This window comes from Ursus americanus, chromosome 21 (assembly GCF_024610735.1).
Source record: "Ursus americanus isolate L20-20 chromosome 21, mUrsAme1.1.p, whole genome shotgun sequence".
Lineage (NCBI taxonomy): Eukaryota > Metazoa > Chordata > Mammalia > Carnivora > Ursidae > Ursus > Ursus americanus.
The window spans coordinates 26583715-26596352 of NC_142147.1; the positions used below are offsets into that span (position 1 = coordinate 26583715).

The 12638-nt window shown below is 48.6% G+C and overlaps 1 protein-coding gene across 3 annotated transcripts in view; it reads right to left on the minus strand.

Moving 5' to 3' along the window:
* The window catches only part of ATXN1L (ataxin 1 like), a 28584-nt gene extending 15958 nt beyond the window's left edge, over nt 1–12626 (minus strand). The window contains exons 1-3 of one of the 3 annotated variants that reach the window (XM_045810272.2): nt 12501–12626; nt 10537–10604; nt 1728–9385 (exon numbers count right to left, since the gene is read on the minus strand). In XM_045810272.2, the coding sequence (XP_045666228.1) occupies nt 7202–9268 (2067 nt within the window). In that variant the 5' untranslated portion in view covers nt 9269–9385; nt 10537–10604; nt 12501–12626 and the 3' untranslated portion in view covers nt 1728–7201. Of the gene's footprint in view, nt 1–1727; nt 9389–10536; nt 10605–12500 lie in introns of those variants that run through there. The other 2 variants (XM_045810273.2, XR_015728054.1) reach the window with 2 other exon arrangements.
* Nucleotides 12627–12638: the final 12 nt, after the last annotated feature.

Consider the following 12638-nt stretch of genomic DNA (forward strand, 5'->3'; position numbering starts at 1 on the left):
AGGGACTTCTGGCGGATTGTCTTCTGAAGGGAGGGTGCTCCTCAGTTTAGGTGGCCCAGAGATCCCTCGTTTGGGCCTTTACAGGTTGATGAGGCGTTAACTATGACATTAAAGAAAGAACCAGTGCTGACCTACTGGGTCCATTCCCACAACCCTAACAAAGATCATCTCTGGTCCTGAAGTCCACTTAAACCTAGCTTACCTTTTCCAAACTCAGAAGTAGACGCCTTTCCACCTAACTGGCATTTTCTAAAGAGATGCAGTATTTAGGCTAGGTATTGGCTACTTTTTGCAGCAGACTGCAGTTTGTTAAACTTTAAAAGTTCTATTCTAGACAGCAGTCACCTTCATTTAGGAATGTGTTCATAGAATTAGCTCTAATATTAAGGTCTATAGCACCAAGGAACTCTTGTTTGAGAGAAGAGATGATCCATCTTCTTATTTATTCCCCAGAGCCAAGGTAGGCTAAGACCCATTGAGAAAAATCCAGAATTAAGGTGAGATGAGAGCTCAAGTTGCTAGTGGTCAAAGCCAGGGCAAAATAACCAGTTTGTATGTCTGCCAAACCAAGGAGGAGACAAGAGCTGAGGTCATTTCTAAAAAGTGTCTGTGATGATACAGAACAAGTACAGAACTTTCCTTAGCCTGCACCAAAGGTTGTGTACAGTTTAGATAATTATAGATCTCGAGGTCCAGAAGGAAGTGCCCTAGTTAAGTTGTAGCCAGAAAAATAACTATGCCAGGAATGTGGACCTCTTCCAGTATCATAACAAGGAAACTTGGACTCCTCTCTGACCTCCATAGGTTTAAGGCTATTTAATAGTGTTAACAGACCCCCTTCCCACCACCAAGCTAGGGTTAATTCCTACCAGGCAGGCTGAAATAGTTGTGTTCTGGGAACATAAATATTTTAATAAGCTTATTCCAAAGTACTGGACATTTGAAAGAAAGTACTTAATTGAGTCAAATGTCTGTCTCTCACAGAGCTCCATACTGAAGTCCTACTTGGGATCCCTCAAAATGGTTGAGCACTCGCTATGTGTCAAAGAATATTCTGAGCACTTTACATGGATTATCTCATTTAATTTTCACAACAAAGTAGGAATTGTAATACAAACTCAGGAGCCCAATGCCTGGATTTAAAATGCTGCACTGCCAATTAAAAACTTACTTTGGGCAAGTTACTTAACTTCTGTCTTGGTTTCCCCAAACACAAAATGGAAATAATAGTATTGGCAACAAAAGACTATTAACATATAATTAAAATATATATAAGCGTATTAATATGATATATAATAATATATGTAACTTAGGATGGTTTGTGGCACCTAGTAAGTGCTCAATAAACGTATCTGAGTCACAATCCTGTATTTGAGTGTTTCACCTCTTACTACCAGCAAGCTTTCTAGTTTAGAAGCAGTAGCTATGATTGTAGCTGATGTATTCCAGTGATTTCTGGCAGCATTCCTGAGGAAAGAAAACTGGAGAAAAGGCCAGCAGTGAGGACATCTACAAGTCCTTGTGATTGATTGTGCTGTATCAAAGTCTATAGGTAGACTTCTGGGTCACTGAAATACACACCAACAGAATGTGCAGATCTGCCCGGAGCCGACCACATGAAGATGGGCAGTATTAGCCATTACAAGCTCTCCCATGAAGGGCTTCTATCCCCCACCCAACAGCCACCATCTAAGGCTGGGATAAGAAGAAGGCGCAAACACCAAAAGGAAAAGCTAGTAGTTTATATAGATAGATATATAGATATATAGATATTGATATATATTGTGTTTACATAGTCCACAAGTTAAATGCAGGTATCCATAAGAAGAGCATTAACAATAAAAATACAATCTGTGTGTAGCCAAGTACAGAGACTTAAAATGGTAAAACAGCAAAAAGGATCTCACAAAAGTACAAATATACAGTACAAATTGATTTATTTAAAACAGTTACAAAAAAGCACAACAAAATAGAGATTATCCTTAGAATTATTAATGCTTTGTTAAAGATCAGGTAGGATTAGAGGGTAAGAAATGGTACTGGGTGGGGGGAGCACCTGACTAGTTCTAAGGCTTTAGATACAATGCAGTTGATTACATATTAATTCAGCCATTACATACTGGGGATAGTAGTTGAGGGATCAGTAATTTATCTACAGGGAACTCCTACACAAATCAGATCCAACCAGACCTCCCCAGTGCCGTCCTTCTTTACTCCTCAGGACCCTAAAGCCACCTGATGACAACATTCCCACTTTCCTTTCTCCACCCCATTCCCTATCCATATATTCTTCCCTCCCCTAAGGTGCTGTGCAAGCTGAGAGCAGTCTGCTCTCTGCAGCTGGAACATATACTGTTTTGGCTACAGGGATCCTGTGTGTGACTAGGAAGGTTGTAGGGGACAGCCTTATTTTAATACTTCAAGTTTGCCACGAGTACAGTCAGTCTCTTCCCAGCACAATCTATATTCTCTTGAGTGTGAGTATCAAGCAAATGAGGGATGAACCCTGCCTTCAGCAATACCAGCAACGCACTAACCACTCACAGCTCACAACTACGTGCAAACTCCCCGTCCAGGGAGTGGGTGTAAAACCACGGTGTCACCAGCTTGCTCTCTGAAGAACCTCAGTCCCCGTGACAGTCATAAAGACAGAAATAAATGCTTGCAAGTTTGACAATAGGTAAAGGCACATGGGCTGCTGCCATACACACTGCAGACAGGAACCCAATTTGAGGCCATCTTCACTGCTGGGCATTTGCAGTAGAATGGCTTTGGGATCACACAGACTTTGAGTTTGCAATCTATCGGGGGAGGATCTAGGCTTAACAGGAGAACTAATAAAGAAACCTTAGTGTGAAAAGTGCATTTATTACTACTGTTCCTGCTGGGGAGGCTCAGCAGGGCAAACCGCACCACCTCTCCTCCTTCCACCCCAGGCACTGTGCATAGTCTGCAGGTAAGGAGAGAGTGCAGTCGACTCTAGCATCTCGAGGGCCAGTGTCATCCTAGGCCCAGATCAGGTTTCTGGCCCAAAGATGGACCCCAGAGTTGAAAGAGCAACTGAAAGCTGCAAAGACCCAGATGCTTATTTTATTATTGCATAATGTGGGAGGCCTTCCCCAGCCCAGGGAAGCTGGACAGTGAAGGCTTCCCAGCAAAGGGCTAATAGGTTCCTGGTCAACATCCAACCCTGCACAGTCCAGCTCAACTGTAGTGTACACTTTTTCCCATCTGGAAAGTATTGTAGCTTCAGTGTGGTTTAGTAAACTTAGCCCTAGGAGGCCAGGAAGTCTCCCTAAAACTTGGCCTCTATCCAATTTACTTTGCTCTTAAGACTGTGACCTAATCTCCAGGGCCAATTCAGTTAATCGGGTATCTTTACTCCAAAGGACCCAGGCCCTTTCCCAGTCAGCCCATGTCCACCCTTCATCTCCAGTGTGATCATTCAACTCTCCAATGTGCCTGCGTGCCACAGGTTTAAATCACACCACCACCCTGTTTATCTCCTATGATGTCCACTGGTAAAAATACAACTAAACCCTACTGAGGGGCTATTTCGGTCAAACTTCAAACCCTCTTCAGTCCCAGAATCCACATAACTGGAGTCGAATGACCCTCCCGAGGATGCTGACAAAGGCCCTAACCTGGTTCCCCGTCATTATTTTTAAAAACAGGATATAAGATACCACAAAGGAAAGCAGTTAATACATAGAAAATGCCCACTAATAAGACCTGTTTACTTCTCCCTCAAGACAGATATTAGGAGCCAAAGGGCTTCTGACAAGCACTGAAGCCACATCCCTTTGGATTCACCAGCCCACCAGCAGCATTTCATACTATCCCTATTCAATATGACTTTGCTATAAAGTAACACTTGCACAGGTAAGAATGGACAGGATGCCTGGATTTCCTCTATATAGTCAGACATGGAAGGACAGGGAGCTATAAAGGGTAGCAGGCAGGACAGTGAGCAGACAGCAGCAGTGGCAAAGCAGCACAGAGCAAAGCCCTTGGTGTTATGACCGACTGGGACCAAGACTGTAGAAGGGTCAGTCGAGATCTGCTTGGGCCCCTTCCCTTGGGTATAAGTATTCAGCTCTGAATTCCCTTCCCCCATGCCACCACCCATGCCCCCCCGCCGCCATGTACACCATGTACATCTTGATAGGAACGATGATCCAAGACGTGGATGTATTACCCATCCTTTACCTGGTCACTCTACTCCCAAACTGGTAGAGGCATTCCTGTTTAGTGCCAGAGTTAGCAGTCCTCCTTTCTATTCCTAAACTCTGGGAATTTCCTACCACTGTCAAGGGAGTGGCTTTGGCCTTCTTCAGTTGCCCATTTCCCAAAAAGCTGAAAGCTTCTCACTAAAATGCTCACTATCTCAAAACCACTCTTAGGTCTCTTGCCAACTTATGAAATTCCTTTAAGGAAGGGAAGACCACCATAGGCTCGTCTTATTTCTTATGCCTGGAAGAAAAGCCTGAACCGGAGGGAAATGACAAGCAGATGCCACAGCTCTGACCAAGATTTAGAGCACAGAGCTTCTTTTCCTGGGAGCCCATACTTTACAAAAGACACCTCTGCAGTTTAGCAGACTTGAGTATTAATATATTACACAGACATGGCATGGTACTAGAAGAGCTGCTGATATTCCTTCACCGGCAAGAGACAGAAGAGGAACAGCAGCAGAAAGGTCAGGGTCCAACTTGCCAATGTGCACAAGATGTTCTCTTTCCAGGATTAAGTGGAAATTACCAGGTGGGGAAGTGGAGGATCACTTGGTTTAAACTACTCTATCTGGTTGGACATAGGTTTGCTCCCACCACGAAGAAGCTCAAATGGTGTCCTTGGCGGACACTTCTTTGTCTACTGTGTGCATGCCACTGTATTCAGTTGGTGAGCCTTCCTATGAGAAAGGAGGTTTCTGAGAAACCAGTGCAAACAATAATCCCTAGGAATGAGCTGATCACAGAACAGCGAGATGAGGCCTTCTCCCAGGGCGGTCATTTGAGGGGATTCCTCAAGACTTAGCCCCATAGGCCCCCTCTGTAGGAAATAAGCCAGAGAAAGCAGCACTCAGAGAAAATGGGGGACGGGGAAGGGAAAGGTGAGGATCCCAATCGCATACAAGGTTGAGTGTTCACCAGAGTTGGTGTTTGGTTCTGAAGTGACCCGGAGACTTAAGTACTCACAGTCAGGTCAGCAGCTTCCTTTGGATGGGCCTCTAAAACCTGACTGACTGCTCTCTAGGAATGAAACAGTGGCATGTAGGGCTTGTAGCAAACAAGCCAGTCTCAGTCACTTTGTTCCCCTAGGAGAACAACCTTTAGCACCTGAACACTAAGAATGACTCCATTCTCAGAACTCCCCCTCCCCCCCAGGAGGTAGGTAAGATTATTTATCCCCATTTGGCAGCTGGGGAGGAAGTGAAAGAGCGAGAGGTCACAAGACTTGCCTGAAGTCCTTGACAGAGCAGAGATCAGACCTCAGAGGTTTGGGACTCCTGATGACAGGCAAGGCCTCGACCAGTCCAAGTACATTTCTAAACGAAATGTCAGGATCATACGCTGGGAGAAGCCTCATCAGAGAGCTGGGTGGACAATACCCTGAGATGCTTCAAGAGTCTGAAGACCCCTGAAAAACAAACAAAAAAACCCACCCACCCACCTGAAAGCTGGTGGGGGAGCCTACTTCTCAATACCCAGTGGAAACCCACAGTCCAAGCTGATGCTAAAGTTGTGAAGAAAACGTGGGCTTAAGACACAAGGGGAGCAAATGCAACTAAGACTGAGAATGCTCTTTGCAGAGGAACACTCCACCATAAAATGAGATCTAGGAGACTTCAAGTACTGGAAACTTATCAAGACTATCCCAGAACCTTAGAGCTGGCTGTGGGAGGGGACGGCTCAAAGAAGCCTGAATGCTGACACAAAGTGGAATAGGATGGGAGGGGCTGTGTAAAAACACCAGGACGGGCACTGCCCAGCCAGGTGTATTTGCCCTGACCCAGGGCACAGTTCCCTTCTTGTTCTCTACCAAGCTGTTCAGCTGCAGAAGAGGGGACATGATTCTTTATGAGTCTTCTTGAAAAACAGGGAATATAACTGAAGAGGAAATCAAAGAGACCCCTCCACACCAAAAACTAGAGGTCTTGGTCAGAGTGGACAAAAACAATTTTGCAGAAGGGGAAAGGCAGTGCAGCTACAAATCAGGCCCAGGTCAAGACACCATGCAGAGGACAGGGCAGCAGAAGGGTGGGGGCAGCGCAGGCACTTAGGCACAACATAGAGGAGGAGAGTAGGGGACTGGGGACAAAGGTCCACTGGTTCTTTCAAAAGTCACCATTACCAACTGGAAATTCAGTACAATTTGGAAGTAGGTCTGGCATGCTGGGTACAAGGAGCTCTGTTAGGTCAGCTACCTTTCCAGAAGCCCTGACTAGAGCCTGGTCACCTGGCCATCAGGTCTTTCTCCCAAAGTCCCCTGACTGGGTCCCCGCCAAAGCAGTACTTCACTCTGAACCCTGGAGGGGCTTCTCTTTCTCCTGGTGCTAGAAGCCTTGTGGGAGGAACGGTGGGGAGATGGGAAAGGGCTGAGCACAGGATCAAGCAGAGTCCTGCAGATGAGTGCTCCTCCCCCACAAACCCACAGACATCTGTAACAAAATCACCCTTTAAAGTGCACAGCTCTCAAAAGAAGAGTTCTGGGTGGGAACCCTCTTAATCCCGATTATGGGGCTTCCTGCCCTCCCACCACAAAAAAGAAAGGAAAAAAACTTCAGACAGTTGAACTGCTACTATAAGCTGTGGATCATCATTTTTGGCTCTTTCTTTGCTCCCTCCCTCTGCCACCTGCCCCCAAAGCCCGACTTTCCCCTTGCAGGAGCTGGGGATGGGGAGGAAAGAACAGGGAGGCCCTGATATTTGGAATGTTTCTTATCCTGTGTGCACCCCCATCCTTCCTTGGCTCAGGCCTGCTGCTCCCCATCACAGCACCCTCTGGGGCTGTCCTGAAAGGATGCCATGGGGTAATGAGCAACAGACCCTGCCTTGGGAGGCTGCCTTCATGCCTCCTCTTTCCCCCCAATCTCACTGCCAAGAGAGCCATTCCCTGCTCGGCATGTGCAAATCCTCTGCCTGCTCATGGTGAGGCCCAGCTCTGGGGTAAAGCCCCAGTCCTGGTCTGGGAGAGAAGTTCATTTTCCTGCATTGGAACGCCCTTCGATGGACAGCTTTACCTCCTGCGGAATGAAAGAGGGACGGAGCAGTGCAGCCCGTGCCTCCTCCCCTTGCATGCTGTATCTTTGGAAGCTTGGGGCTGGCCAGCAGGCCTGAGCACCAGGCTCCGGCTGCGAGGGCTCTACCATTTGGGAGCCCTCACCTGACAGCTGGCTCTTCCCCTCACTGTCACATTGCTCTCTGGGTCCCAAGACTGTCCTCTCAGGCCTTTCTCGGGGGGGACCCAGCTGGCCTGGGGGAGCACAGCTAGCCTGAGAAACTGAGTTACTGTTCAAGCTCTGTAAACTGATAGAGATGCAGACATCTCCCACCTGCAGCCGATGGCAGGGCAAAGAGAAGAGCTGTGCAGTCCTCCCAGGGCTGCAGGAGGACCAGCCCTGGCCATACACAAAGAAAGGGTGCTCGGGGGGCACCTCGATGCTCACTTTGCTCTGCTGCTCACCAACCACGAAATGCAGCATGACAAATCCAGGCCACTGGCTCTCCTGAATGTCCACGACCGTGCTAGAGTCAATCTTCAGCCCCCCGCTCACTTCGGCACTGCGCACAAAGTCCTGGGTCTGGAGGTCCTCCACCCGCTTCAGCTCCCCTGTAGCCAGCTGGATGATGGCGCCTTTCATGAAATGGGAGGGCAAGTGGGAGGAGGTAATGGGGGGTGGCGTTGGCTCCTTATCTGGGAAGGTGGCTCTGGCCTGCATGTCCAAACTTGATGCCACCAGGATCTCCGAGCCCACGGGCAGCAGACCTGGGTCAGTTCCAGTGGGCACCAGGTTGCCATTGGCTACAACCATTGCTTTGGGTAAAGGTCTATGTTTCACCGGTTCCTGATGGGACTGAGGGTAGAACCCCCGGGCCTGATTTTTCTCAGCCATCTCTGCTGGGTTCCTGGCTGACCCTCGCCCCTCACCCTGATGGTCAGGGGTATGATGCGACAGGTTGAGGGGGCTGGGCTCATCCTTCCTCTGAGCTGTCACCACACGATAGTCCTGAGAAGCTAAAGCGCCAACCACCCGCTGGACCTCAAGGTCGGTGTCTGGGGTCCCTCGGTGTGCCGGCACTGCCACCTCCACCCGTGCAGTCTGAGAACCTGAAAACAACTGTCCATCCACCACACATTCTACCACTGGCACCAGTCCCTGGCCTTCACTCTTACTGTTGGGGGAGTCGAGGGCTTCACTTTCCCGCCTTACTAAATTTCGTTCTCGCTGTCTCTGTCCATTGGCAGCGGCTGCTTCCAGAGCAGACTGGCCCTCCTGAGGGGTAAGAATTGGGCTGGCACCTGCTGGAGGGGTTTCATGCAAAGTATACCCAGCAGGTAGCCTGGACATCTGATAATAAATGGGCATCCGGCCTGGAGCAAGGTCCAGTGGCTGAGTACTCGAGTGATGTGACAACTGCCCAGGTGGGGAGGCGGCAGAAGGGGCTTTGTTGAATGAGTGGGCTGGGGATGAAGCCTGGGGAGGCGGAGTGGCTCCTTCTGCCAGGAGTGAGGCATATGGCACAAAGTGTGGAAGGTGAGAGGTGGCGAGGTTGGCAGAAGGAGAAAGGAGGGGACTTGGTAGGAAATTAGGTGGCACAGCATAGGGAAGGCTATAAGGAGACCCGATAAACTGCAGAGAGGTGGACGGGAGTTGAGCGTAGTGGATTGGGGGATAGTGGATTCCTGGATGTTGAATCAGTGAAGACGCTACATTAAATGTCGGGGGCAAGGGGCTCATGTTCACCACAGATGGAAGGCCAGTTGGGGAGAAGGTAGCAGGTGGCACAGCCACCTTATACAGCATACCATACTGGTCCACCGTCAGACCAGTGATGGCCTCAGCTCCATCACCCCCCAGGCTGACTCTGGCTCCTGCCTGGCTCTGCCCGGCCACCACAACACCTCGGGACCATTCAGAGGCATCACTGGAGGGTGTGTGGTTAGTTGAGCAGCTGGTTGTTCTCCCCATATCCTCGCTGGTCACGGGGAGGTCTCGTTTCTTTGGTGGAAGGCATTCCTGACTCCTCTCATGAACAGGTTTCATATTGCTTTGTGGTGTTCCTGGAGCCTGGAAGGGGTCGGCTTGCTCCTTGGGGCATCAGAAGGGGCTTCTCTGTGGCTCCCCTGCACCCCTCTCTGCTGCTGGCTGGGGCGCCCACATCTGCTAGGGAACAAATCAGAAGCAAAGAAAAGTAACCTAGGGGCGAACCAAGTCAAAGGAAGTAGCAGAAACTGTGCCCATGGAAGAAGATGTAACAAAGGGGACTGCTGGGGGGAAAAAAGCATGAGAAAGGGGCAAACAAGGATGCTACCCTCCCCTCATTCATCCAGCCCAGGACATGAAAGAAACAGTCAGGGAAACCACAGAGAGCTATAGGAACAAACATTCAACGATGAGTGAACAACCTGTAGGCTCTACAACCCCAGAGAGACCAACAGCTTCAGGATCTGATGTGCCTCTGATGGGGACCTTGACTTTTCCCAGCCTTCTCCCCTAAGAGAAGATTTGACCACCTGGTTTTTGCTGCTGGTTCTTTTTCCTAGGCTTCTCCTTTTGTCACCAAAGATTACCATGCTATCTTCTTTCCAACAGATGACCTCATCCTCACTTCCTTTCCCCAGCCCAATTCGGGTTATGATCTCACCTTTCCCCATTCCCCCTCCCCAAGCCTGGTTAAACTCTCATACTCCTTTGCCTCATATCACCACTACCTCCAAGACCCAGTTGCCACTGAAAAATAGCATCTTCTCTGCCCCTTGAAATACTACATTCCAACTTGGCCCCTATGGGGAAAGTGATTGTACTACTGTGTTCTATAATGTATTTGTTTCTCCTCTTCCCTAAAGAGCAACAAAACTCTTCTGACGACACATAGACTTTTCTCCCCTAATCTGGAAAGACTTCTTTTCTTCTCATTAACCATCTTCAATGTACTTTCTTCATTCGTTCTCTTTTTTCCTGTGTGTTTTCTTTTGCCGATGGCTCCTTTTTCACTGTAGGTCTGCTCTAGGTACCACTTCCTAAATTCTAGTTCCATTCCTCCAAACCTGTCTAGGTCTCTATGATTCATAAGAAAGTTCTCTCCCCCCTTCTCTTGCTGTCACCTTTCATACATGCTTTTTTTTGTCCATTGTCATAAAGTACCCTTTTGGTCTGAACATTTCAATGCATGAACTTTGTCACTTATTTCTTCCAATCAAGGCTCCAGTTCTTTGGATCTGGATATTACACCGTTTTTACGTTCTGTTTTTCCACTGTTGAATCCCAGATGTTTTTGTCGGCAACAAGGCTTCCAAATTTCCCTTTATTACCTGAGCTTCCAGTAGTGCCTCTGAGCAGCTGTAGTAAGAAGCAGTGTCCTCCCCGCTGCCTTGGGAGCCTAGAAGACAGAAATAGGAATAAAGTAAGCAGGAGCCTAGCCTCTCACTTCCCCAGGGTCATCAAGGTAATTCTAAAGCCACAAAAACATTAAAGTCCATGAGTCCCTTGCCTCATGCTCTGTTCTAGAGGTAACAGAACATTTATCAAGCCTGTAGGAATTTGAATAGAGAAAAAGCTATCTTTTAAGCTCTAATCTGTAGAAAGATGTCCCTGAAAAAAATTTTTCACTGTATGTCAAATTTCATTGTTTTCCTTAACGTCATATTTTTCATTCTCTACCTGTACTTATTCCCCAAAGGTTAAATTTACTTTCAATCCCAATTTCAGGTAAATATGCAACTAAAAATGGAAGATTCAACATTATTCACATGTGAACAATGGGAAGCTGGAAAAATCGACCGCATGGATTTCACTTTATTCAGGGCTGATGAAAACACAGATGTGGACGTTATTCAAATAAGAAAAGTGGCACTAGAGGAAAAAGAACAATTATTTATGTTTCTGGGGCAGAAAAAGAGGTCAAGGGGGAGTCACTCAAGGGGAAGCCTTATTAACAGATTTTCAGGGTAAAAAAAATAGGATCCTGTGTGTATAAAATTTTCTGAGTGACAACTTCATACCAAGAGTTGAGTCAGGTGTGACAGAAAATGAAAACACTGCCTAGGTCCTCATGTAGCTATGTGGAATGTGGAAACAAAGCTCAAACAAAATTATCAGTATCTGAATCAACACATGCCAGAAACATCAAGCACTGAAGAATGTATGCAGCCTTAATCTCTGACAACAGATAAAGCAGTACTGACCAGTACTCTGAGAAACTATCCACTTTTCTGTCCAAGTCCTACAGAACTGCAAGCCTCTAACAAAACTGAAGCAACACTTATCTCTTAAGATTGGCAAGGTGTGTACGTACAAGAAAAGGTGATGAGATAGGAAAACAAAGGGGAAGAAAAATTCTCAGTTCCATAAATACAAATTACACAGTGGGAACGAGTCTTGCATCCCTCCTTCGCGGGCAGTTCCAGTAACTGAAAAGCAATTAGCTTTCTCCCTCATTGGCAACAGAAATTGGGGTCACATCTCCAATTCCTGAATGATCTTTGCTTCCTGCAACTAAAATCTTGAAAACCTGCCTCAAGGTTAGCCAAACACAGCCAAATAAAAGAAATAAAAGAGGCAGGAGGTCTGAGGGAATGACAACAAAGAGTCAAGCCTGTGCACCAGGTTCCAACAACGCAAAACACATTTCGGAATCTGAAACCTCGGCCTCAGGAGGGGCTCAATGAGGACTTCTCAGAGGGAAGATGCAGCTTGTGACCCCAACCGAGCTAACGGGGAAGGGGGGTCTGTACCGGAGAGGTACAGACGTACGTAACCAGTGCTGCCAGTCAGAGCCCAAAAAGAAGAGACTGAACCCACAACTGGGTGAGGGCGAGAGGTACGCCCGCCAGAAAAGAGTGGAGCTCGGAAGAGACTACGAGTTATGGCTTCCCGTGATCCTGCAATCCTTGCTTCAACAAGGGTAGGGCCCGAAATTGGGAATTTAACGTTTAAGGGTGGGGAGTCGATCCTTGAAGCAGAGGGACAGGGGCAAGGCCCCACAGGCGATGCTTCCTTGTTTGGGGGCCCCTTCCCGCCCCGAAGACTCGGACACCCCGGCCCGCGGGGACAGAGCCGCGGGGGCGCCCGGGCCTGAGGCCTCCTTCTGGGCCGGGCCGGAGAAAAGCGCGCGGGACTCGAGGCGCGGCCTCTTTCGCTCCCGGTCCGCCGTTCTCGGGCCCCGGTCCGGCGGGGCAATGGGCTCCAGGGGGCCACTTCCTCCTAAGCTCCGAGCCCACGCCCGCTTGGCCTCAGTGAGGCCGGCCCAGCGGCCCCCACTCCTAGCGACACTCACCGGCCCATCTCACGGCGCTCCTCGGGCTCCTCCCGCTCGTCCCGGAGCCGCCGCGACCGCGGCCGCCGCCATCCCCGGCCCCGGAGCCGCCCCACACCCAGCGCCCCCCCAACTCGGGCGCCCGGAGATGGCGTCAAG